The sequence below is a fragment of the Lutra lutra genome, chromosome 11 (genome assembly GCF_902655055.1).
Source record: "Lutra lutra chromosome 11, mLutLut1.2, whole genome shotgun sequence".
Classification (NCBI taxonomy): Eukaryota; Metazoa; Chordata; class Mammalia; order Carnivora; family Mustelidae; genus Lutra; species Lutra lutra.
The window spans coordinates 10,287,274-10,314,139 of record NC_062288.1 but is presented as its reverse complement, the minus strand read 5'-3'; the positions used below and the strand labels follow the sequence as shown (position 1 = coordinate 10,314,139).

The window sequence follows — 26,866 nt, the reverse complement described above, 5'->3', positions numbered from 1 at the left end:
CTCTTAACCATTTCAGCTAGTGGATTCCTCTTCCTTCTACAAGTCTCAGAATAAATGTCATTTTTTCTAAGCTTTATTTTCTCCTTTCCAATGAATTGCTCAGTTGCTGAATTATCAAATCACTTGATATATAATTTCACATGCACATTTATTTCACATATGTATTCTTTAAAATGGTTCATTTTTCTCTCTCCCACTAGTACCTGAAGTTATAAACCATACTTATTTCTTTATTTTAAAGATTTTATTTCTTTATTTTAAAGATTTTATTTATTTATGTATCAGCGCAAGCATGCACAAGCAGGGGGAGAAGCAGGCGCCCTGCTCAGCAGGGAGCCCCATGTGGGGCTCGATCACAGGACCCTGCAATCATGACCTGAGACTTAACCAACTGAGCCACCTAGGCATCCCCATACTTATTTATAATTTATCTTTCTATCCATAACACATTGCACAGGACCTAATGTATTTGATTGGTATTTGTTAATTTTGAAGAGTGAGGGAGGAAAGATCTGAACTGAGCCTTGAAGCAGGTACAAATGGATATGCTAGTTTCGATAGAAAAAGGAATGTTTGGTGTCAAGAGTCTAGCCAAGGTGCAGGCAGCCAGGCAAACAGTTGCATTTAGCCTGCAAACATCATGTACATACATGGATCTGCAAAATGTTAATCAAAAGATACTTAACATTAACTTCCTAAGGGCCACTAGAACGTTGAAATGAAAAGTTCTTTATATGTTTTATAAAAATAATTTCTGTGTAAAATTTTTTGGGCAAAGTTCCTGAATTAATGTTTTTGTAAAAACTTTTTTGATAAATTATATGTAATTCATCATAAAGTTAATTTCTCAGTTTCTGGGTAATTTTAAAGTAGTGGAATATAAGCACTACTAAAGTAAATATACCATAACATAATCGTGGAAGTGTTGCTGCAGTTAAAAGATCGGGCACAACAAAACTTGTAGTGTTTCTCTGGCTTCTATGTGAAGGCAGATACTTCCTGTGAAGTGGTTGGTAATAGTCTTCTGTGTCCTGGTAACCCTATGTAACAAGATGCTTTTAAGTGTTGCAGATTGTTCTTTAGTATAATTTTGTTCAGTTCCATTCACTAATATGACAGCTAATGCGGTCGAGCTTACATTTCAGCAGATGTAAACCGGGATGACTGCACACTGTGTCAGAAGGGTGTGCAAGTCTTGCTGTCAGTGAAGGCTAGCCTTTACAGCTTTGATAGTCTGCATTTGAAATACATCTCTGAAAATTTTCAGAAAACTATAGTTTTGTACTTCATATGCTTTGCTTATGTAAACTACTTAAATTGTTGGGAAAACAAAGGAAACCCTTGGGTTAAACCAAGGATGGGTACACCTTATAGTGGAATGAAGTAATAAGAAATTGCTCTTAAATCTTTTCACTTACGTAAATTGACCTTTATTGAATTTTATTGTGAATGGTACTAATGAGCTGAGAGCCTCCGGGAGACTCCATTGTGATTGGGAAACTTTTTCAACCAAAATACAGTTCTCTGTTTTAGTTGAGGAACATGGACAGTTCTCAGTTGTAACTGGCAAATGGTGCTGTACGTGTGCAGAGGGCCATATGTTCCATCATGGTGTATCTCTAGCTGTTTGGGACTGAGTAGCTCATACTGACTCTTGGTTTAGGTCATCAAATCCATCTTCACAGAGTACGGTAGAGCAAGGCTGCAGCTAACGTACTCTGTAATGATGTTGTGACTGTTCATTTCTTTTCTTATGACTCGTATATTACTTTAACCATGCCTATATATGGGCATTTTACAATTAAATACATAAAAATTATTTTGATGCTTTCATAATTTTAATACTATAATCACAATAAAATAAAATATCAGTTGTATAGGTTTAGCCAAAATGAAAACCTTATCAGCCAATGAATTATTTGCTTTCACTTTCATCACCTGCAACTGTTCTGCTAAACTTAAGTATGCTTTTATCTAATTCTGGTGACAAATTGTCTTTCCTTATATGGGCAGAATTTGGAAATAGGTTGCTGTAACAGAAAAGGAAAGAAAAAAAGGAACTAAGTTATCATACTGAAAGGCAATTAATAAGTAGCTCTGGTCTGACAGCAGCATGGCTGTTTGGAGTTTTATATTTCATGATAATTTATAGCAACTTTATGAAAACAACCTAGTCCTTTTTTTTCCACACATAAAGGACATTGATATAAGACATGAACTGCCATTTTTGGTATGAACAAAATGTTTAAGTATGGACTTTCAGCCTAAGAGAAATAAAATTTTTAAATGTTGATTTTTTTTTTTCCCTCTTATTGGCAAAATTATTTGGAGGAAAACAAACTGAGATGCTTTGCCCAGAGGTTGGAAGAAAGTTTAAATCAGTATTAAACTTCTGGTGAAGAGAGGCTCTTCCTATTAAAATTTAAAATGCACGTTCCCTTCACTCCAGCTGTTTTGTTCTAGGTATCTACACTTGAGAGCTCTTGGCACATGAGGAAACATGGGAGAAACTCTAATGTGCCTTCTCATCACAACATTGTTTGTAATTGTGAATAATTAGGAAGAAAGTAAATATCCTTCAAAGGGGTATGGTTTATTCACAGGGATATAAGAGTTCAAAATTATGAGGTAGGTAGATAAATATAAAACCATCAAGGAAAGATTAAGACATGTTTAAGTAAGAAAAAATTGTAGAACAGCATCAGTAGAATGTGTCCTATTTACCATTTATGTTTTTTGAAAAAATCCACACAATATTTTTGTGTACATTTAATAAGTATATATTTTCATGTATGTGTGTGTATATATATAATATATTATATATAATATATATTATAATATATATATATTAAAAAATTTTTTTTAATCTGGAAAGAAATAGTACACCAAAAGGAGATGTGGCCCTAGCTAGGATTGGAGAAGGGACCTTTAATTAATTGGAGGGTGTTTGCTTTATTTTCATTATTTGTATTTTTTATAAAAATATTTCTATGTATTCTGTAATCAAAAATTTTGAGAAATTTTCACTTGAGGGGTGCCTGGGTGACTCAGTGGGTTAAGAGTCTGCCTTCAGCTCAGGTCATGATCCCAGGGTCTTAGGATGGAGCCCCGCATTGGGCTCTCCGCTCAGTGGAGATTCTCCTTCTCTCTCTCCTTCTTGCTCATGCGCTCTCTCTCTCAAATAAGTAAAATCTTAAAAAGAGAGAAATTTTCACTTGAAAGGGTGTTAGTATATTTCACTATTAATATTTAATTCTTGAAGTTCTTAAACTGATGTTTTTCTTTAGCTTTGGAAATGTTAATCTTAGATCATATTAGAAGCTTCATATTTTTACTTGAAAACGAAAAATGGATTTAGGCAAGTAGACAGAAGTTCACAGACACTCAACTTATACTTTAATTGGTTTTTTTAATTAATTTTTTTTAAGATTCTATTTACTTATTTGACAGACAGAGATCACAAGTAGGCAGAGAGACAGGCAGAGAGAGGGGGAAGCAGGTTCCCTGTGGAGCAGAGAACCCGATGCAGGGCTCGATCCCAGGACCCTGGGATCATGACCTGAGCCAAAGGCAGAGGCTTTAACCCACTGAGCCACCCAGGCACCCCTCAGCTTATACTTTTTTAAATAAAGATACTTAATGCAAAATGTTAAGAACAAAAAAAGGCTCATTTTTAATGAGCCCCTTTGCTTTATAACTGAAGTATGTTTCTGTCTCTAGTGCTGCAGGGGGTGAAATCTTTGACCAGTGTGTTGCAGACAGAGAAGAAGCCTTTAAAGAAAAAGATGTTCAAAGACTCATGAGGCAGATATTAGAAGGTGTCCGCTTTTTACACGCTCATGATGTAGTTCATCTCGATTTGAAGGTAAGATCTAAATTACTTTACAAGTTTGAGATGGTTAAAGAATGATGACACTCCAGGTGTAAAGTGTTTAACATGATTTATTCAAACATTTATCAAGTTTGTATGCTTTATTAGGTAATAAGGAAATAAAGGTCGAGTCTATTCTTATCCTCTAGCCAGTTTTATCAAGGAAGTAATGTACAGGTGTGTACATAGAAAGGTAAATAAATTGATCCAAAAAAGGGAGCAATTTTAGAGGATATTGGTAGGATAGGTAAACTCTTCCTGATAAAAGATAGGGTTTGAGCTAGACCTTAAAAAAAAAAGGAGAAAATATGGGAAAATTCAGAAAATAGAAGATAAAATTCTGTCATGAGTTAGGAAAACTTGTGGGGCAAACATAAATGGAATAGCGTCACTGGAATTGAGAGATGAAATAGGAGATATTGACAATTGAGAAAAGGCCAGATTCCAGGGGTTTCATCATGGAGAGGGAGATGACTTTTTAGCAGGAATATCTGAAAGATCGTGTTGTAGAAAATTAGGCAGGCAGCAGTCAATAAAATAGAGAGCTAAAGAGATTCAAGGCAGATTTAGAATTTGAATTTAGAATTAGAATTTTAGAATTTAGATTTAGAATTGAAAATTATCAAAGAAGGAAGAGGAGGGAAGAAAGAATATACAAAGGGCAGCATATCAAGTAATCAGAATTCCAGCTGAAAGTAGGGGACGCAAAAAGGGAAATTTTATTGGCTAGAAAGACCAGGCATAATTTTAACTTAAGGTACGACACTATTCATTAATTCAAATATTACGAGTAGTTGGTTTTTCTTCAATCCCCAGCTCTGCCTTCTTAAAATGGCAAAAAGATGGTAAGTTAGCTGCTGCCATTTAAGCCTTAGAATTGTCCAGAGGTATAGCAGGAAAGAGCCAGGTTCTACTAATTAGTTCTTTCTGAAGTCCTGAGATGCACTCTCACCAAACCAACTTAGATCAGTCTGGAACTAATAATAAGCATGTGTGGGTGGGGAGTGGGGGTATGGTGCAGGGTTTTGACTGGCCAGGCCAGCATTACCAGTGTCATTTGCTCCAACCCTGGAGGGGTAAATTCCTCCTCCCATCCAAAGTTTTATTTGGACCAAGAGTGGGGAAGAGTTGGATTCTCAGATCAGTTCTTTTTCTAAAAGAACAGAGGGTGAGTGGGTGCTCAGGAGACCGTGAGTGTCCACTACAAGTATCCTTAGTGCATCCCTTCAGGCATCCGGGGTAGAAGAGTCTAAGATCCCCATTGATGGTTGCTTCCATATCCAGTCCCGGTGTGACTGTGGGAAAGGAAACATTCCTCAAGGAACACACCAGTGACTCCAGTTCTTTATCAGCCAGAGGAGACAGGGTTAAGAAGGAAGGTAACCCGAGGAGATGGAACCCCTGGACCCAAAAAAGGCTTTCCTCTTCTGGACTTCTGCAGCCTCGTTTTACTCCTCATCTGCCGATCTTGCTTGACTTCTGCTGTAGTTCACCTTCTAGCAGAAAGGAGCTGCTTATGGCAGTGGTTCTCCAACCACGACAGGCATCAGGACTGCCAGGAAAGGCTTGTCAAAGCAAATTGCTAGGCCCAGTTGTAGAGTTCCCATGGGGTACTGATACCAGTACAGGCACCATTTTGGGAACTGCTGCTGTGGGGCATGGTAGATGTCCTCCGGTTTAAATAGCAGTGTTTTATCTTCAGTGCGTGAAGGAACACTCAGGGAGGAGTACAAGAGTGTACGGTGTGTGCTCTGGAGGTTGACTTCTTAAGTAAACTTGATAAAACTCTGTCTGAAATAAGGTGGAAGGGCAATAGATATTCCTTCAAATGCTAGTTTCCTACAGAAAATACAGGGGAAAGAAAACCATTTGGAAGCTTTTTTGTTCTTTTCTGAAAAACGCCAATTTACATTCATTCTGTAAACCTATTTTTCTCAGGGATGTTAATTTTTTTACTCCAGTGGCTAAAATGCGTGGTTATGACACTGTCGATTATGGTAGGTAAAGTGGCATTTTTGGAAGGCAGGTGTACCCACATGGAGTCCCAGGATGGTGAAGCTGAAATGGGCTTTTTAAAACCCTCCTAGCACGGCTGAGGGAATGAGGGCTTTATTTTTTCCCTTTAGTCTGTCATATGCTTGGAAATTTTCTGGAAGGAATATACAACACTGCCTCCCTCGGGAACACTTAGCCAGAAGAGATGGTCTCTGCAGCCCAGACTTCAGTAGACTCGGACTTGAGGAAGCCTCAGTTAGTGTCAGCCATGCAGCAGAATTCCCACATGTCATGTTTGCACTAAGCTTTTTTTTTTTTTCTTTTTTCATGTTTGGTTTTACACGCTTAACTTTGGAAAGTCCTATATTTATTTTTTATGATGTTTTGCTGGTTTTATGATGTGAAAAGAACTTCCAGGAATGGACCCTAATTTAAATAACATTGCACCTATAGGAAATACGCTTTCGATTTATGACAGCTCAACCTTTAACTATTATTCAGGAACTAATTAAGTAGCAGGTCAGACAGGTTGCCAACACTGTGTGTCATGGGTCTTTGATGTTACTTGAAAGCAAAGCAGCCGAAGGTGAAAATTAAGTTCTTGAATACCAGGTTTAACTGTGTATTTACTCAAGGAAATTATATCCCTTTCTCCCTAATATACTCAGTATAAATCCTATTCCTTTCTCCCAGTACACTTGGTGTAGAATTCTTTCTGGATTTAATAGAGGCTTTGATGATGGGCCTTTGATGTTGGGAACTGGACTCTTCATGTTTCGTAGGCCCAGAGGAACTAGAAGACTGGGTGGCCTGGGGGGTTCTCAGCCGTCCCTCTGTCTCACAGTGTCACAGGTGCAGTCAGATGTGTCCCTATGTGAACCGCTGAAGGGGGAGGGTCGGAGACAGAGTTGGTGCTGCAGCCGTGCTGATGGGAATGATTTCTACCAAAAGGTCCTCTCCAGTTGACTTTCTGTGACCTCTCTGAGTCTGGACAGAGAGTCTGCTGTCCCATACCTTTTAAGAGCCATCTGTGCCATGACAGTTTATGATTATGTTGACTCTGAGTCTAAGGGCTGGAAAGCTACAAAGCTAAATATGTTTTCTGAACTTTTAATTCTGTTCAAATTGACAATCCCCATGTCTAGGGCAACTATGAGTTAGTAGACTGTTTATTCTCCATTATGGTTAAAATGGGACATTCTTGTCCCAGAGACAAGTAGTTAGAAACTAGACTAACTATTGTAGTTCTCCTATAAAAGAGATAATTGTCACAATGGGAAATATGCTATTTGGCTTCAGGTCAGATCCCAGATGGGCAGTTTGCCAAAAGACTGATTCACTGATGACTCTCAGCCAGATATCTTAAATTGAACATGGCAAATGCTTTGAGGGGTAGCAGATGCAGATCTTGGACTGTTTATACGACTGCAAAAATAGAAAAGACACTAAACTGCGATGAAGGGAAAGCCCACTCATTTCACGTAAATCGTGGCAGGATTGACAAACTCTGAGAAACAACAACTCTGCCAAAGTCAGGACAAAGCTAAAAGCCTCAAAATGACCTCGATTTGGTGAATTATTCATTGGGATAGTGGCCTGCTTCGGTCACAGGATGGACTTGACCAGAAAGAACACAGAGAAATCCAGTCTTAAAACCTGGTGCTCTTTGTATTTGAATGGTCTTTGTTGGTTAGATCTCTCAACAGTTCTATACCCGGTCTTCGGTCATGAGCTCGTCCACACTGTTACATGTATGTGACAAGCAGAGGAGCCGGCCAGGAACTAGAAGCTGGAACTTTCCGTTTTGAGATTTAAGTTGGTCACTGACAGTTTGAACATCAGTGTATTACTTGAAAGGGGTAACATTTCTTTTTTTAATTTTTATTTATTTATTTAGTTAGTTACTTGAGAGAGAAGGGAGAGAGGGTCAGAGGGAGTAGCAGACTCCCCGCTGAGCAGGGAACCCTGATGCAGGTGGGACTCGATCCTGGAACTCTGGGATCATGACCTGAGCTGAAGGCAGTTGCTTAACCAACTTAGCCACCCGGGCACCCAGGGGTAACATTTTTAAACAGTCTCCCAAACTGATTTAGACAGTAGTATTAACCTCTTTCTGTACTATGACTGGGTGTTAATAAATAAAAAGCTTGAATTTTCATTGCCTCATAAAAATGTTCCTCAAAATTTTGTTCATGGTACCTTAAGGCTAATTAAGCAAGTCAACCTCAACTTTCTAGTGCTCTTATTCCGGGGTGATGATTCAGTAACTATTAAATGAGCTATATGAGAAGATGACAATACCAAGATAAATGAAATTATTCCCGCCGCCCCTCCCCCACCGCGGTGAAGCAGAGAAATAAAGTAATCCAAAGACCTCCTGACTGCCTTTGTCTGTTTGAGGACAGTTTGTGTGTTTCCTGTTTCTTCCATTGTCATTGCTTCTCCAGCGACCTTCTTGTTTTCTTTTACCACCTGGGATTCATGCATCTTAAATAGTTAGGTGCCGTGAGCCACAGCTCCTTAACGCGACCTGGATTCTCTAGAAAGCAGGTGTAGCCCAGCTGTAAATGCTAATGTCCTTCTCTTTGTTTGCAGCACAGCTGTCTCACTTCCTGGAAGTGGGTATATTTTGCCATCACAGATGGGCAGATTATAGTCCTGTAACTGTACTTATGTTTTATTTAGAAGAGTAAGGTTTCTAAACTGTATCTGTGGTCAAACCAGGGCAGTTGGCAGAAATTACATAGTAAGCATTAACTGTGAAATTCCCTGAAAGAGCTCTGATTGAAAAACATGGTTTTTCTTAGCAATCCCTCTGTCAACCGTTTAATGTCTCTCACTTTGATAGATGATGGATGCATGTGACTGGGCCTAGATTTCAAATACAGTAACGTTTTAATAATCTGATCACATTAATTTAGAATTTAGTTCATTACCACCACTCCAACTAATTTTTACATGATTACCAAAGAAAGCATTTCCCAGGGAATGTAAAGTATAAATAAAATATAAGGGACAAACATTTAAGCTATTTTAAAGGAACAAATGGTATTTAAGAACATTTACAGACTGTGCATGTTTTAGTAATCACAGATGGCCCTTACGATATGGTAAAGATTTCCACTTCGCAATATTTCTCTTGGAATTTTTTATGTACTGGGAAGGGCAAAACATGTTCAATGATGAATATACGTAACAGAGGCAACTTCTCTTATCTAATTTGCTTGAATATTGACATTTCATTTTACTGGAGTATCTCATTAGTTAGTGTAATAATACAAAAATTGCCTTGAAGTCTTGGGACTCATAATCCTAGTTTTTTCCCTTAAGAAATAGCTAGAAGCTAATTAACAAAGAGAAAATAGCTTTATAATGAAGTTTGTTTATACACATTACCAAAACCTCTTGTTATTTTATGATTAAAAAGAGAAACTTGGGGCACCTGGGTGGCTCAGTGGGTTAAAGCCTCTGCCTTTGGGTCGGGTCGTTGTCTCGGGGTTCTGGGATCGGGGCTCTCTGCTCAGTGGGGAGCCTGCTTCCTCCTCTGTCCCTGCCTGCCTCTCTGACTACTTGTGATCTGTCTGTCAAATAAATAAATAAAATCTTAAAAAAAAAAAAAAAAGAGAAACTGATTCTAACAGTGATCAGTTGCATATTTTCTGTCCTTTTGTGTATGTGACAGGAGGGATGCTTTCTCTGGTTTGGATTAATTTATAACAGTTAGCTCGCTTCTGCAGTCCAGACTTCTGTAGTGACAGCAATTCGTGGTTTTTGTCTTTCTGTTTTAAGTTTTTACTGTAGCCAAAACTTTCTTTGTTCAGAAAACAATTTTTTGTACAAAATTACAGATTACACTGAGCCAGTTGTTTTCACTATAGACAGAAAGTCTTAGTTTTTATGATTAAGTTTTCAAGATGAACTGCTATAATGTAACTGTAGTGGTAATAAATTAGGACATTATGCAAGAGATGTTAAGAATTCTCTGAACATTTATTGGGGTATCATTTGGATTTTTTATTTTTAATTAAAGGCGTTTATAGCTGCACTGTTCAATCCAGCAACACTGGCCATTTGTGGCTGTCGAGCACTTGAGAGCAGAGATGTGCTCCAAGTGTGAACTTTGTGCCAGATTTCAAGGACTTAGTATGGGGGGCAAAAAAAAGTAAAATAGCTCAAGAATTTTATATTACTACCTGTTGAAGGGATAACATTTTAGATATATTAAAGAAGTATTAAAATTATTTTCACCTGTTTCATTTTACCTTTTATAATATGTCCATAGAAGATTTTAAGTTACATTCTGTGACTTGCATTACCTTCCCTTAGGACAGCACCGGTTTAGAGGACAGCCACAGATAATGAAGCCAGAATGACCTGTAATATAAAGCTCACTTAGCCTTTCGGCTTATTTTTTAACTTAATATAATCTGGGTTTTTCTTCCAGGGTTTTACTAAAAATTACTTCTTCAAAAGTCTTTCAGAGGTTGTTTGCTATATTCAGTGGCCTTTTCTTGGTCCTCACTCTTTCCCATGTCAAAGAGGACCTTTGACTCTCACCTTCCTGACTTTCTTACTACAATATGGTGCCTGGGTTCCTAGCCTCACTTCTCAGACTGCTATTTTTTTTTCCTCTTTCTTTTCTTTTTTTAAGATTTTATTTATTTGACGGGGGGGGGGGGGGCATACGCAGGGGAGGGGGCAGAGGGAGAAGCAGACTCCCGGCTGAGCAGGGAGCCCAATGTCGGACTCGATCCCAGGACCTCGGGATCATGACCTGAGCCGAAGCAGATGCGCAACCAACTAAACCCCCCCGCCCCCCGGCGCCCTCAGACTGCTATTTCTGAACGTGCTTGTCACTCTTGTTGCTTTCCATTTGATGTAGTTATTGGCCCAAACTCATCTTGGCCACTTTTTTTCTTGCCGTTTTCTCTTCCTCTCATTTACTTCCATGGTGTTTGTCTTGCCTCTGTGTCCTTGTCCTCCGGAGTCGTATCCTCAGCCCCGGACTCTCTCCAGACTGAACTGCCAGCTTTCTGGGGTGGTTCTGCAGGCACCGCTCCTTCTGGGTCTGAGAATCAGAATGGAACCAATTGTCCTCTCTTGCTGACCTTGGCTCTATTAATCAATGAATGATCTAAGCACCTTGTTCCTCCACAGCGTCAGTCCCATTGGGCTGTGGATTTGGTCACTGGAATGTGTAAAGTTTCTTCTGTTTTTGTTTTGTTTTATTTTATTCCGTGCTTCTTCATATCTTCCTCATTCTGTCTCTCCCTTTCAGGACTGCAAAAACAGGGTAGAGGCACATTCTTCGAAGACCTTCTCGTATTTGAGAATCCCTTGCACGCATCACGCTGTATATTAGCTCACCTGTATATACTTCGGTGTGTGGCCTTTTCTTTCCCTGGGATGTCCTCTTGACCTCCCCTCTAGTCTGTCTGCTACCAGGTCTTGCAGAATGCCTCGCAAAGCCTCTGATTCCTGTTCCTCCACCCCCATCTGCTCGCTAGGCTTTGCCTGCCACTGCACTCGTCCCTTCCGCCTTTGTGCTGTTCTCCGGTTTGCGGTTCCTCTACTCATAGCTTGTCCTTGCTTCTGGCGGGGTCTTTCCTCTCCCCCGAATGCCCCCTGCCAACGCCAGGCCCCTGAGTATTGTGTGGTGACTAGCTCCTCTGTAGCTCAATACTGCCTTCTCAGAGAAACCTTGCCTGACTACCCGGAACCAGCACACTCATGCACAACAGACACACCCAGCAGACACTCCCATCCATTTCCCTACTGAGTTCTCCTTCGTTCTTAAAACCACCCGAGGTGTTACTACTTACTCGTGCTTCTTTATCTCCATTGGAATGTAAGCCTCCAAAAGAACGTGGGATTTAGGTCTTATTTTCTGTTTTCCCAGGAGGCAGTCAGTAAAATTTTTTTTGAATAAGTGACAGTATCCTTTTCCTCCTCCAAGGTCTGCTCACTTCTCTCCTGTACAGTTCTCCAAGGCTGAATTATTCTCGCTGATGGATGTCCACGAGCACACTTGAAACGCACAGCAGAGCTAGTCAAGCCTGCTGGGTGCTTCCCTGTGATTTCTCTTCTGATGGGGAACTGTCACCGGAGACTTGGGATCACTCGTATTTGCAGTGCCTCCAATCCTGACACAAAGTGGACACCTGTTAGATTCTTTTGTATAGTTCTGTCTCTTCCTTTCATTCAAGCAGCAGCTAATGTGTGCCCCCCCGGGTGCCGGCCCACTGTGTGACTCCTGGAGCCGGGGATTCTTCCTTCTCTGCCCCTGCATCCAGACTTGGGTCAGTCTACAAGCATTTTCCTAATAGAGGAGGGCAGGAGGGACGGTTGGGAGACAGTAACCCCTTTAAGAGAGAGGAACCACCTAGACCTCAACTTCCTGTTTCATATGTTCTTGCCTGTTGAACATTGTTAGAATCTCTTCGCTGCCATCCTAGAGGTCTTCTCAGCAAGCTGACGTGATGCACACAAGAATGGGGAGAAAAGGACACAAAGATACTGTTGTGAGCGCAAGCATGGCAAGTAGGAGACACTGGACAGTGTCTGCCGAGACAGTCTCCACCATCGCCGACCCAAGGGGAAGAGGTTACTGATGAGTCTGGAGAGCCAGGGAGGAGCTCGGACCAGCAGGGGTTTGCATGCACGCTAAGGAGTTTGGAGGTTAAGGCTAACGGGAAGCTACTGACGGGTTGAGGCAGGGGGTGACAGATCAGGTTTGTATGGAGCAAAAGATCCTTCTGTCTACAGAAGGCTGGGCGAAATAGAGCCTAGCAAACCGTTTAGAGGCTGTTGCAATTGAGCAAACACTTGATGGTACCTTGAATGAGTGTTCTGTAGTTGGAGAGAAATAAAGTCTACAAATGCTTAAATTTATGACTTAAACTCCATAGGGTGTAGTGAAACGTCAGCTAAATGAGGAGAAAGTGGGGAGAGAGGAATGGCCAAGGTGATTCTTGTTGTTTTCTTCTACCTTGCTAGGTGAGAGTGGCATTCCCTGAGGTGACAGTCACTGGCATATGGGGAATCTGATTTGGGAGGGAAAATAGTCTGGTTTGGGCATGCTGAATTTGAGGTAGCTGTGAGACATCAAAGGAGAGAGACTAGGTAAGCAGTTGGTTGAAGAGGTCTGAGCCAGAGATAAAAATCTGTGACTCATAATGTCTAGGCGATACTTAGGCCCTGGGTACAGATGCACTGTGTCAGGTGAGAGCGGGGAGTGTACGAGCGGGGAGCCTCCAGACCAGGCTGTGAGAAACCCATTGAATGGGCCAGTTAAAGGACGATGAACCCACAAAGGAGACAGAAGCAGCTGCCAGAGAGTTAGGAGGAAAAGCAGGATAGTGCTTTGCTGTGGAAGCCAAGAGTAAAAGAGTCTGTAAATAAGGAAGAAGCGGCAGCGACGTCAGGCACTGCTAAGGCGGTCGTTCAGAAAGCGTGGGATTAGGTCATTGGATTGTAGTGACCTACGGGAGAGGAAGGAGGAGACAAGTCAGATGGAGTGGCTGGATATGCATGGAAGGAAGGGAGATGTTACCGTTCATTACAAACCTCTGGAGAACCACAGTGTGACAGAGGGGAGCGGAAAAGACAACAAACCAAGCAGGGGCATACGTCTGTCACGTACAAGGTGTTGTGGAGTAGAGGGGGACAGGCATCGAGCCCTCCCTGGAGGGCCAGAGGGGGCGTCAGAGTTGGCTTTCTTGAGGCACCGATGCCTTGCTGAGACCCGCCACGCATGGAGTGAATGATGGAACTAAATTTGCAAGCAGAGAAGGGGAGAGGGCTTCCTGAGCGAAGGGAGCACAGAAGGCAAGGGCATAAGATGGGGGCGTGCACGTCTTGTTGAGGGATTACAGCTTGTTGGATTTGGAACACAGATTGCCTGCGGGAGGGTGGCAGGAGGTGAATCGTGAAGAGGAGGCAGAAGCCAGATCATGAAACACTTGGGGTGCTGTAGTGAGGTATTTATACTTTATTGGTACGAAAGGTTCTCAATTTATCTTTGGAAATATTCTTAATGGCAGAAGACAGGAAGTGCAGCCCTTTTCTGAAGCAACATAAACTTTTCTTTCAAAAGTGATTTTATTTTGGGGCGCCTGGGTGGCTCAGTGGGTTAAAGCCTCTGCCTTCGGCTCAGGTCATGATCCCAGGGTCCTGGGATCGAGCCCCGCATTGGGCTCTCTGCTCAGCAGGAAGCCTGCTTCCTCCGTCTCTCTCTGCCTGCCTCTCTGCCTACTTGTGATCTCTATTGATAAATAAAATCTTTAAAAAGTCATTTTATTTTAAAAGTTAAAGTGAATTTTATTTTCTAGCATATATGTTTGACTTTTTATGTAAAAGTGTCTGAGGTTATTTGGCCTTGGCCTTGGGTAGCTCTGTTGCCCATTGTCAAATACATTCCCTCCGAGAATGTGTTCGTGGGTGAGGACTAGCAACCAGTATCATGATCAGACTTACTTTATGGCAAGATCATTGTTCAGTGAAGGATGGGTTGAAGATGGGGAAAACTAGAGGCAGGAGGGTAGTGGTCCAGGTGAGAAATAATGAAAGCCCAAACTTGAAGTTGGGGGTTTTGAGATTTGGGACATGGTATTGGCATGCTGGTGACTTCACTAGGTGTGAGACATGGTTGAAAATGAAGGAGACAGCACTTTAGGTTGATTCCCCCCAGTGCCTGACCCGGGCAATGACATTGGGTGTATAGAAGGAGAGGCATGGGGCGCCCAGGTGGCTCAGTGGATTAAGCCTCTGCCTTCAGCTCAGGTCATGATCTCAGGGTCCTGGGATTGAGTCCCACATCGGGCTCCCTGCTCGGCGGGGAGCCTTCTTCCTCCTCTCTCTGCCTGCCTCTCTGCCTATTTGTGATCTCTCTCTCTCTGTGTCAAATAAATAAAATCTTTAAAAAAAAAAAAAAAAAGGAGGAGGAGGAGAGGCATGGGGTTGATGGGGCTGAAGGAAGAGCTCTTGCCCGAGCTGTTTACTGGATTGATGGCCTTGCTCAGTAGTGGGAGTTGAAGCTGTGGCCCATTTCAGCCAAATGAAAAGATCTGATTTTAATTGGATCTATGCATCAGCGAGGGGCTTAGGATAGAGGTCACTAGCCTGTAAGTGGCGGTTGAAGCTTCGGTAGTAGATGACATAGTGGGAGGGCCAGACAGCGAGGGATCTGGGACAACACCAGTATTTAAAAGGAGGGAACAAGGAAGAAATCTTTAGAAAATGGTGAGAGATCTATTAAGGAGGAAAACATCCAAGAGTGTGTAAAAGGGTGGTTGGCAGGCCAAATCATACAGCCACAATGGTGCCTTGAAAGACATTCATTCGATTTGGGGCGTCTTTGATTATTAAAGATTTTGTGATCTTAGTAAGAACAGCTAGAGCTAAGAGAGGGGGCAAAATCCACACTCCGCTGCACTGAGAAGTGACAGCAAGTGTACACAGCCGTGCTCTCTAGAAGCTGAGCTTTGAGGGAGTAGCCCGGAGTGAGTGCGTTGGCTAGAAAGAAATGGGGAGTTTTATAGGCTATTTATGAGTGGCTTGGTTTTGTTTTTAAGATGGGGTAGATGCACATTTATGTGCTGAGCGGGAGCCAGTACAAGGGGAAGAGATTGTATGAGGCCTGTTGCCTTATGTATTGTAAATATATTGTACAAGTATTTAGTGAATGACTGCTGCTGTTCCATTTGTCGATCTCGGTTTCACCGGCGAGCTGTGTAGGCTTTATGGGCTACTTGCTCTTTCTGTATTTTTTAGCCTCAGAATATTCTGCTGACAAGTGCATCTCCGCTAGGTGACATTAAGATAGTTGATTTTGGTCTTTCAAGAATAATGAAGAACAGCGAAGAGCTCCGAGAAATTATGGGTACTCCTGAATATGTGGGTAAGTACTCCTGAGAGGCGGTTATGTTCTGCATTTGGGGTCGGGCATCGTCTTCGTTAGGGAGCTCACATGCGGCGTGGTTAACAGTGGGGCCGGCCATCTGCTGTGTTAAAATTCTACCTTCGGAGTCCTTCTTTTGTGTAAAAATTTAAAAATGGTAAACATTAAACGGTAAGTTACCAAACTGATGATAGCTTTCCTGAAGGGAATCGAGAATTTGAAGGGCTCGCTTCTAAAAGGAATCAAAAAGGATTTTCTTAACAAAGTATAGGATATCAGGTTACCTGAAGGTGGGAGGATATTTAACAAGTAAGGACCTTTAAAGAACCTTAAGTTCATAACAAACATTGCTGGGTAGCCGCAAGCCCTGTGAAACGGTGGGCGTGTGGCATTTCGTTGTCGTTGGGTTAATGCAGGGCCGAGAGCGTCTGGCAGAAAGAAGCGTTAAGCCTTGAAGGCACAAGAGCAGCCGAAGGGATGAACCGTGGCTTTTGTTTGGTTCAAAAATAAGTGAACTCTGACTTTTTGGACAGACTGGCAGAACTACAGGATGCAGGAGGAGCTGTGGCCTGAATGAGGTTAAAAAGGATACCCGGAAGCGGAGCAAGGCAGTGGAAGAGTGTAAAGGTGGTGACCAAGAGTTTACAATATTTACAATTACGATTTCCGAGCTGGAACAGTTCTCCGTCATTACTAGGGCTGTGGCCCGCGGCGCTCTAGACCTAGAGGAGCAGAAGCTGGACGCCAGGCTGCCCGGGGCAGCCACGAGCGCGGACGCTGTCCAGGGTGGTGGCCGGCGGGTCAGGGGGTGGTTTTGTGTCCGATGACAGCAGCCAGGGGCAGGGGAGAAGGCGGAGGTTGGAGGTGTGAAGGGGACAGGCTGGCTGCATTTCTAGAGGGCCTGGGCAGCCGAGGCCTCCTTTCGGAGAGGAGCCGAGGGTAGTTGGACTTTGTTTACAAGAAGCGTCAATTCCAGAGGACGGATAGGGTTGAGGAAAACAAAGCTGTTGGGCAATGATAGTGCAAAATATATAAATCAACGCTTTAAAATGAAAGTCCTACGATTGGAAACACCCTTAATTAGGTAATGAAAGATACCACTGGCAGACAAACCTTCAGAATGTTCATGTGTTCTTTGTGGGCTAGAACGCTTAAATTCCAGTGTGTGTCGTGACCACTCAGGAAGGTTTAAGGATGGGGCTTCGCAGGCCTCCTCTTGGGAAGCGGCAGCCCAGATCCCTCAGCCGGTCGAGAGCCTTGCAGACCGGAGCAAACGCGCAACGCAGGGCTGTGAGAACGCAGGGCTGCCCTGAAGGGAGTTCTCTTACGTTTTGTTTTATGCTTTCTGTTCTTTGGGTCCATTCTCAGTTTTCTACCAAGAACTTTTTTTTCCCCCCTCCAAAAAACCAGAACTATCTTTATTATAAAAGTAATTCCCAATCCAAGAAAACTAAAAATAATTCAGAACTATATATTAGAGACAAACCAGGGGGCCTCTCCTCTCTTTCCCTCCCGCACTTTCAAGCTGAGTGTAAGCCTCCCAACTTGTTCTCTTTACACAATCCTGTCTGGGCAGCGGGCTGTACACGTGACCTCGGTCCTGAAATCTCTTTAGACCCCCCATGCCTCTGTCCCTAAAATGGGGCTACCATAATACTACCCATCGGACTGGCTCGATCAACTCTTACATCCGTGTTCAGTTTATAGTAAACATGAGAAAGGAGCTCCTCCTACTTCCTGCCTCTCCTCCCAGCAGTTCTTTGGTCTCCTTTTCCCCTCCGGTAGTTTGGGTGCTGTGCATTTCATTTTAAATTTCCTAATAGTTTCTTTTAAAACTTTAAAATAATATTCATAACCTCTGTTTCACGACTCAGTATCAGAAGGTGAAGTTGAGGAAATTAACCTACCTAACATTTTCTCCCAACCTTTTCTTCCTCCCTCAATATTGGGGTGTGTGTGTGTGTCCCTGTCCCCTACCAGTGATGAGTATGTGACTTGAGTGTTTCGTGTTTTCCTAGGATTAGATATCTTCACCCCCCCCCCCGTTTTTTAAATCGTAATTACCACAGTTGTTAGTTTTTGATCTGTTTATAAATGGATTCAATACTTGATTGCCTGTCTTGAGTTCTTCCCACTTTTGAAAAAAATACTCATCTTGTGGTTGACTGGATTATATCAGTGAGTTTGCCTTTCAAGGAGGATTTTCATAAATTTCTCCTAAGTCCTTGCACATTTGAGAATGCCTTTTGTATCGCTTGCTGGGACAGTTTAGTTAAATGTTACCAAAGCATGCGGTTTTCCAGGACTCTACAGAGGCAACTTTGTTGTCTGTGTGTGTGGTGCGTGTCATCTGAGAATGCCCAGTTTTTTCTTTAACCTTGTTGATTGACTTTCTGTCAGTGGGTGGACATCGTAAAACCTCCTCCGGCCGCAGCACGGAGAAGAGATCAGGGCGGTCAGGGGAAAGTGCCACGGACTAGGGTGCAAGCCATGGGGAAGCAGCGCCCCGGATGGCATCGAGAAAGATTTAAAAGCCGTCGTCGGTCAGGGAGGACGCTCGATTATCGTGGGCATGGGAAGAGGAAGGTGTCAGAGTTGTCAGTTCCTGTGACCGTACTCATGCATTCGGGTATTTAAAAAATATTAAGACCCAACAGTGGAGGGTGCTGGTGGGAAAGTTCGACTTTACAGGAACTCATGGTAACCCAAATCTTGGTGGTGTCTGAGTTTCTGATGCGTACTTTAAAAAAAAACTTTTATTTCAAAGTGCAAATTAGGAATTTTTTTTCACACAGCTAAATGTTTTCTTGTTTCTGATACTAGCTCCCGAAATTCTTAGTTACGATCCTATCAGCATGGCGACGGATATGTGGTAAGAGTTATTTCTGAAAACTTGATCAAATTGGTCTCCAGAAATGAGTAGGATACTAATTTTTCTTACATTTTCATTCTGCTTTAGGAGCATCGGAGTGTTAACATATGTCATGCTCACAGGAGTCTCACCTTTCTTAGGTGATAATAAACAAGAAACATTCCTAAACATCTCTCAAATGAGTCTAAGTTATTCTGAGGAAGAATTTGATGTCGTGTCTGAGTCTGCTATTGACTTCATCAAGGCACTTTTAGTTAAGAAACCTGAGTAAGTATTAGCAAATACTGATCTTTGTTCATTTTTGAGCCATCTGCTCTCAGCAAAAGCCGGCTAACCTGAAACATCAAACGGAAGGCAGGACAATGTAGACATTAAACTAGATGAAACCTTGAGTCCATTTGTATTTGTTGAAAGGAAATGTCAAAAATGAAGTTTCTTAGAAAACGTGAGCCGCATCTCAGTGAAACAGCTATTGTCTGTTTGGTCTTCCAAAAGGGCTTTTCAGAGATCTCTTCCTTCGAGTGTTTTCCAACACTGTGGGAATGGCATTTGCACACAGATGCCAAAACTCCCAGTCTTACTCAGGAATCACAATAAGATTCTTGTCAACTCTTCATACCTCCCCATATATAATGCAATAAATACACCTTATGCTCTGATTTACGTATTTTTAAGATTTTATTTTTTGAGTAATCTCTCTACCCAGCGTGGAGCGCATACTCAGCCCTGAGATCAGGAGTCACGTGCTCTACCGACTGAGCTAGCCAGGGGCCCTCCCGGTATGCTCTAATTTATAATTGAAGTTTTATTTTTTTTTTAAAGATTTATTTATTTGAGAAAGAACAAGTTGAGGGCAGAGGGAGAGGGAAAAGCAGACTCCCTGCTGAGCGGGGAGCCCGATGCAGGGCTCGATTCCAGGACCCCAAGATCACACGGACCTGAGCCGAAGGCAGAGGCTTAACCACTGAGCCACACAGGTGCCCCTCTAGTTGAGGTTTTAAACTGTCTTAAGTGTGAAATGTGTTTCATTTTACAGAGATCGAGCCACAGCCGAAGAATGTCTAAAGCATCCGTGGTTGACGGAGAGCAGTGTTCACGATCCTTCTTTCAAGGTGAAAGGGGCATTAGAAGCAGCAAATGCGCTCCAAGAAGGTGATGCTGTGCCTGAAATTAATTCAGATACTCAGAAACCGGAAACCGAGGAATCAGGTGCAACAGAGGAGTTAATTGTATTTACTTCATATACTTTAGGACAATGCAGACAGTCTGAAAAAGAGAAAATGGAGCAAAAGGCCATTTCCAAACGATTTAAGTTTGAGGAACCTTTGCTACAAGAAATTCCAGGAGAATTTATCTACTGAGCAGTACTTCCCTTTAAAACTTTAAGATTTCTGCATTGAAAACATTATTTATGGACTTCTGGCCACATGGTACATGTACTGAAAGTGGATAAACCAGGTATCGCTGATAGAAACTAAAATAACTTTGTCAAACTTGTGGAGTTAGTTATATCAAGACAGATTTATAAAGCTGCCAACCAGGAGTTTTAACGGGTAAAGTTATCTCTGTCCATGTTATTTTTTTAAGAAGGGAGATGTTTGAACCTTTTGTTTCTAAATCTTGTTTCTCCAGAATGAGAATTTGTTATGCAAAGGTATCTGTATTTCCTTTCTTTAAAAATCCAAGTAAAAGTGCCAAATTAACATCTTTGTAAATCTATTTAGCATTATTCATGTGCATCTATATCTGCATATATATATGAATATATATAGATATAGATCTTTGCTAAAATTGATACTTTTTCACTTTGGATTTTTTGGAGGGGGGAGTAAGCTTTTTAATTATGTATCTTCCAAATTTAGAATAACATCCACTAGAGTTTGATAATATTTTTATATTTTATTACTGCTTTATATTGACTTGATTTGACTTCTATTGTCTTTGCTTTTGCCTAATGCTTGTAACCTATCAATCAGTGAAAAGGTCTGGCTCATTTTTTTTTTTCTTGAGTGTCATAAGAGTGGTGATGAATTTTCACCTCAGACTATTCTGGTTTTAAGGTCAAGGTTAAGTAATCCTGTAACGTAAACCAGTGCTGACTTCTCAGCCAGTTCCCCCACCACAGGTTACTTGTCTACTGTCTTTAAGGAGATGGCACCTGTGCCGCCTTCTCAGGTGCTTGTCACTTGCAAGTGTCCGTGTGATCTGATCAACATGGGGTTGCTTTGGTCAGTGAAAAGATGCTATTACATTGTTTTTGTTAATAAAACCCCCGAGAGGGTAAGAGATGAAGCATATTCGTCCTAGCCATTGAGCCTCTACTTCTGTGCCCTCTGACTGTACTAAGACATGTTATAAAAAAAACAAAATATTTATAAACTTTATTTTGTTCATGAAAAACATGACATTGGATACTGTGTCATCAGGGAAGAAGCCATTCCCAGAACTCACATGAAGATACTCCGTAGAATTTAATTTGATTAGGATCAACACTTCAGTTGGAAGTAGGCCCCATAGTGAGCAATAAATTCCTATTAAAAAATGGAAATGTAAAAGTGTACGCCGTATAACTTAAAGCAACTAAACATCTTTCTCACACACAAAAGTCTGAGTCATGGTCTTATTTATCTTTTATTAGGCTCAGGGTGTCAGGAGATTTGTGAATATAACCGGTCTGTCGCCCGACTAGTCCCTTCACAGTTGCTCTTCGGGACTCACTCGATGCTCTCTTCTGCACGAGTTCTTAAATGTCCGGGTCCTGAGCTGGTGGCAGCACCTAACCACGTGCTGTAAGCGTGTGCGGTGTGCTGTACGGGACCCTGCCCCACGGTCTGTAATCACCCCTGCCCTGCAGGTGTCAGAGCCCCGCGATCTTCATACAGCATCAGCCGAAGCTGATGTGGCAGTTCCAACCGGCAGGTTGAGTTTCTCACTAAATCGGCCACATTTACAGTTTCTTGGAAACCAGCGTTTCTAAATGAGCTATAGGAGGAGGAAGAGGAAATGCTGCCACGATGGCAGGGTTTTCTGTGAAAACCCGTGACCATTGTGTGAAGCCGCAGGTAAGTTCCCTTCCTCTTGGAAGAGGAAAAACACAAGTTTAGGCACATTTTTGTAAACCTCTCTCCGACAAAAATAGAAGGGAGGTGAGAAAAAAATGCCCACTATTGAGGGACACATTTTTATACTTGATAGATTTGTCCAGTTTTAAAACCAGAACATTTAGGTAACATTTAGATTTTTTTTGCAAGCCACTTTACATTACATTCAAAATAAATACATTTAATGTAGTTGCTGTATTAGTTTAAAAAAAAAAAAAACCTGTTTTCTTTCAGCTGGCCACTTTGCTGTTTGCAGTGTGCTGCATCTTTAGTGGCTTTTGTAAACACATGTAAAGATATACGGACATTTTTTGACTTATCCAGAGCATGAAGAGCCTTCACGAAATTGGGCCAAATAAAATCTTTCCGTTAGTGACTTACCACTTAGCTTTATACTCACGTAATGATGTTAATTTTTTCTTTTAACAAGCTTACGAAGAACCAAACCAGTATTATTGAATTTGTTCACAAAATCTGTAAGTCCATTTTTAATAATAATAAAATTCCATATTGTCATATTTTAGCTTGAGAAGTTTATGAAATAGGCAAAATGTATAAGTGGTTTTAGTTGGGAAACTTTTAATGTTTTGTTTTGTTGTTTTCACATGAAAAGTAGGAGAAAATGCCACACTCTTATAGAGGAAGGTCAGGTGCTAAGAGAAAACCACAAACTCCTAAAACTTTTACAACTGACCTCAGTTTGGAAGAAAATTTAATAGAGAAAAAGTCATAAAGGCTGCTCAGAGAATGTTGGACAAGAGTTGAGTTACAGTCCTAGTAATGTAACACGAGTTCTTTAGCTCAGGCCACAGAAACCAAAGCAGGATTGATCTTGGCACCAACATAGATGGTCCTATGTAGGGGGAAAGGTCATTAGCCAAGTATTAACAAACTAATCCTAAATACATTTTAAACTCACACACACTTGTAAGAATTAAATTGCATTGATGAAACTAAAATAGTCAAAATTGTTCAAGGTTATTTACCACCTAGTACCTTCATTTAGTTGCAGAATTTTAAAAAATACTAGGGAGAAGGGAAGTGTTTTGCCTGAAATGTTATGATACCTAATTTATCACTTACTCTGAAAACTGGTTTATGATAAGAATTCATGAAAGAGCATAAAAAGATGTTTCAGTGGCCTTAATATTCAGGAAAGGAAACTACCCCTGGAAAACAGTGAAATGCTACTTAACATAAAAATTGCCAATTTCAGAAATTCATAAAAGAAAATGGTAAAATAAATCCCTATGTACTCATCAACCAACATTCAGTAATCACAATTTTATAATATAGATTCATTGATTTTAAAGTATCCAAGGTTTCAAAGTTTGTTGATGGATATTTTGCTTGTAGGTCTCCAGTTTTTGCTATTACAAATAAGAGTTCATTAAGTACATACTATGTAGATGGCATTTTGTATTTTTGTCAGCTGCTTTTTAGCACACAGTCTCAGAAATGGGATTGGTGGGTCAAATGGTAAAGGTACGTAACATTCTTCTAGATATTGTCAAGTTCCCCTCTACAGAAGTTGTATCACTGTGTTCCCATCCCATCTGCAATTTAAGAGAGCCTGTTTCCTCACAGCTTTTCAAGAAAGTAGGTTCTCACACTTAGGGATTATTGCCAATTTGCTCGAAGAAAAATGGTATCACTAGTTTTAATTTGCATTCTTTTTAAGAATGAGGTTGAACTTTTTTTAATATAATTCACTTGCATTTTTTTTTCTGTGAATTCATTCATTAGTATCTCTTGTTCCTTACAAATTATGGATGTTAACTTTCATGATTTAAATTATAAATGTTGGGGCACCTGAGTGGCTCAGTTGGTTGAGGGTCTGGCTCTTGGTTTCCCCTCAGGTCGTGTGGGTTGTGGACCTGCTGGGGAGTCTGTTTGAGATGATCTCCCCTTCTCCTTTTGCCCCTCCTGACTCTCTCTTTCAAATAAATACGTCTTGTAAAAAAGGTAAATATTTCCCCCACTTTAGCATTTGCTTTTTGTTATTTCTAGACATGCAGAAATTTGTTTTTATACAGTCAAGCTTATTAATTTCCCTTATCAGTGGTAGGTGGTGACTCGTTGGGAAGATCTCTCCACTTCCAGGTATATTCCAGGTATATTCCACCTATAATTTTGCTAGTATCGAGACGGTTTCCTTTTACGTTTAGATCTTTGATCTAATTGTTACTTGTATGGTTGACAGTGGATCCGATGCTGTCTTTCTGCATCTAGCTGTCCGGTTTCTATCTTTTGCATATAGCTATCAGCTGTCTTCATTGTTCAGATGTCCCCCACTCCCTCCCGACTCGGATGCTAGTGGTTACCATAACCAGGTTTCCGTGTGCACTTGGACATGCGTCTGTGTTCTCTGTGCGGGTCAGCGCTGCATTATTTATATTTTAATGTCTGACAAGACAAGCCCTCCCTCCTTGCTCTTGCTTTGCTGGGATTTCCTGGCTGCCTTTGCTTATTCTTCCAAATGAGTTTATAACTAATTAGCTGATCTTTTAAAAATCCCTAATGTTATCTTTATTGGTATACATTAAATTTAACTCCAAGAGGACTGGCATCTTTCTGACGAAGAACCTTGCTATCCATGAATGTGGTAAGCCTTTGTATTTGTCCAGTCGTACTTCGCATCTGTTGTAGTGTTTTAGCACTTCTCATATAAGTTTGGCAGATTTTTTGCTAAGTTTTTTTCCTAAATAATTTGTTTTCTGCTGCTGTAGATAGGGTCTGATCTCCATTATTTCTTCAAACTGGTTACTACTTGTATACGTGAAGATTTTTCTATATTAATCTTATACTCTCCACTACATACTCTGTAGTTTTCCACAGATTCTTTTGGGTTTTGCTGATATGTGGTCATATAATCTACCTAAACAGTAACTGCTTTCCTCTTCCTAGGTTTTAGGCCTCTTGCTTTTTTCTTTTTTTTTTGCCTAACTACACCGGATATGACACAGTGTTAATAGTGGATATAGTGCATCCTCATCTTGTTTCTGACTTGAGTGGAAAAAACCTCTGGTAGTTTTCTCATTGAGTGAGCTATTGGCTTTGGGGAATGCAGGCATGTGCACACACTCCTCTCCTGCAAGGGGAACTGGGGATCCTCTGTGAAAGTATCCTAATTTCGCCTCCTTAGCTCTATTAATGATTGAGCCACCGAGCACTCCTGAAATAAACCTCTCTCAGGCGATGTGAACAATTACAAGAGGCTAGACTAGGCTGAGGTAAAACTGGCCGCTGATCTTCGGGGCTTATCGCGGTTATTTCTCCTATGTGCTACACGGCCCATCGTGCTTCAGCGGAAAGCTCTGTCACATAGCTTCGTTCCAGAACCTGAGTCCCCGGGGTAGCTACTATCTAGAATATTACTGATTTTAGGGAAGAGAGAAAAGAGGACATGGGGAACCAGACCTTGGTTCCCTGGCCCTTAAAACATCTACTCAGAAGTCTTCCCTATCACTTCCACTCACAAGTTCACCGGCCAAAACAAGCCACGGGGTGACACCTAAGTTCAAAGCAGGGCTGTATAGTCTTCCCATGGAGTGGGCACTGCAAAGGGGTAGGCAGCACAGTATTTTGCAAAATACAATACAATATGTCACTTACTATATGTTGCTAGATTCAGTTGCTAAAGTTTAGAATTTTGCAGCAACGTTCATGGGAGAGATTGGTTTATAGTTTCTCACTTTATAAAACTTGGAAGTAAATTCTTAAGACTGCAACGTAACTGACACTAACATGGTAGCTAAATTTAAAAGCTATTTTTTAAAAGTATTATGTGGTGGAGGAAAAGTAATTTCTGCCTCTAAGGCTTATTGTTCAGTGATAAAAGACACTACACTGTATGTGATCTGTGACATAGACCTGAATCTGAGAGGCCGGTTTTTTTCATCTCCCACTTTCCCACCCTGGATTGTAAAATTCTAGTTTTTCTTTTCTTTTCCTGATTTTTCAGAATGTCATGTTAGCCACCATATAGTACATCATTAGTTTTTGATGTAGTATCCCAAGATCCATTATTTACATATAACCCCCAGTGCTCCATGCAGTACCTGCCCTCCTCAGTACCTACCACCAGGCTCACCCAAATCCCCACTCCCTCCCCTCTAAATCCCTCAGTTTGTTTCTCAAGAGTCCACCGACTCTCATGGTTCGTCTCCCGCTCCGATTTCCTTATGTTCCACAAGGAAGTAAAGCCATATAACTGACTTTCTCTGATTTCACTCAGCATAATCCCCTCCAGTCCCATCCAGGTTGATGCAAAAGTTGAGCATCCATCCTTTCTGATGGCTGCGTAATATTCCGTTGTATAGGTGGACCACATCTTCCTTATCCATTCGTCCGTTGAAGGGCATCTTGGTTCTTTCCATAGTTTGGCGACCGTGGCCATTGCTGCTATGAACATTAGGGTACAGATGGCCCTTCTTTTCACTCCATCTGCATCTTTGGGGTAAATACCCAGTAGTGCCATGGCAGGGTCATAGGGAAGCTCTATTTGTAATTTCTTAAGGAATCTCCACACTGTTCTCCAAAGTGGCTGCACCAATTTGGCATTCCACCACCCGTGTAGGAGGGTTCCCCTTTCTCCACATCCTCTCCAACACTTGTTTCCTGTCCTGTTGATTTTGGCCATTCTAACAGGTGTAAGGTCGTATCTCAGTGGGGTTTTAATTTGAATCTCCCTGATGGCTAGTGATGATGAACATTTTTCATGTGTCTGATAGCCATCTGTATGTCTTCATTGGAGAAGTGTCTGTTCATGTCTTCTGCCCATTTTTTGACATGATTCTCTGTTTTTTAAGTGTTGAGTTTGAGGAGTTCTTTATAGATCTTGGGTATCAGCCCTTTGTCTGTATTGTCATTTGAGAATATCTTCTCCCATTCCGTGGGTTGCCTTTTTGTGTTGTTGACTGTTTCCTTTGCTGTGCAGAAGCTTTTGATCTTGATGAAGTCCCAAAAGTTCGTTTTTGTGTTTGTTTCCTTTGCCTTTGGAGACCTGTCTTGAAAGAAGTTGCGGTGGCCCGTGTTGAAGAGGTTACTGCCTATGTTCTCCTCCGGGATGTTGATGGATTCCTGTCTCACATTGAGGTCTTTCATGCATTTTGAGTTTATGGCTTAAT

General features: G+C 41.4%; 1 protein-coding gene across 1 annotated transcript in view; it reads left to right on the top strand.

Moving 5' to 3' along the window:
- Positions 1–20,022, top strand: part of STK17A (serine/threonine kinase 17a) — a 39,800-nt gene extending 19,778 nt beyond the window's left edge. Inside the window, exons 3-7 of the mRNA XM_047694531.1 lie at positions 3,721–3,865; positions 15,638–15,764; positions 18,588–18,636; positions 18,724–18,903; positions 19,673–20,022. Coding sequence (XP_047550487.1) covers positions 3,721–3,865; positions 15,638–15,764; positions 18,588–18,636; positions 18,724–18,903; positions 19,673–19,997 — 826 coding nt within the window. The 3' untranslated portion in view covers positions 19,998–20,022. The remainder of the gene's footprint in view (positions 1–3,720; positions 3,866–15,637; positions 15,765–18,587; positions 18,637–18,723; positions 18,904–19,672) is intronic.
- The last annotated feature ends 6,844 nt before the right edge of the window (positions 20,023–26,866 follow it).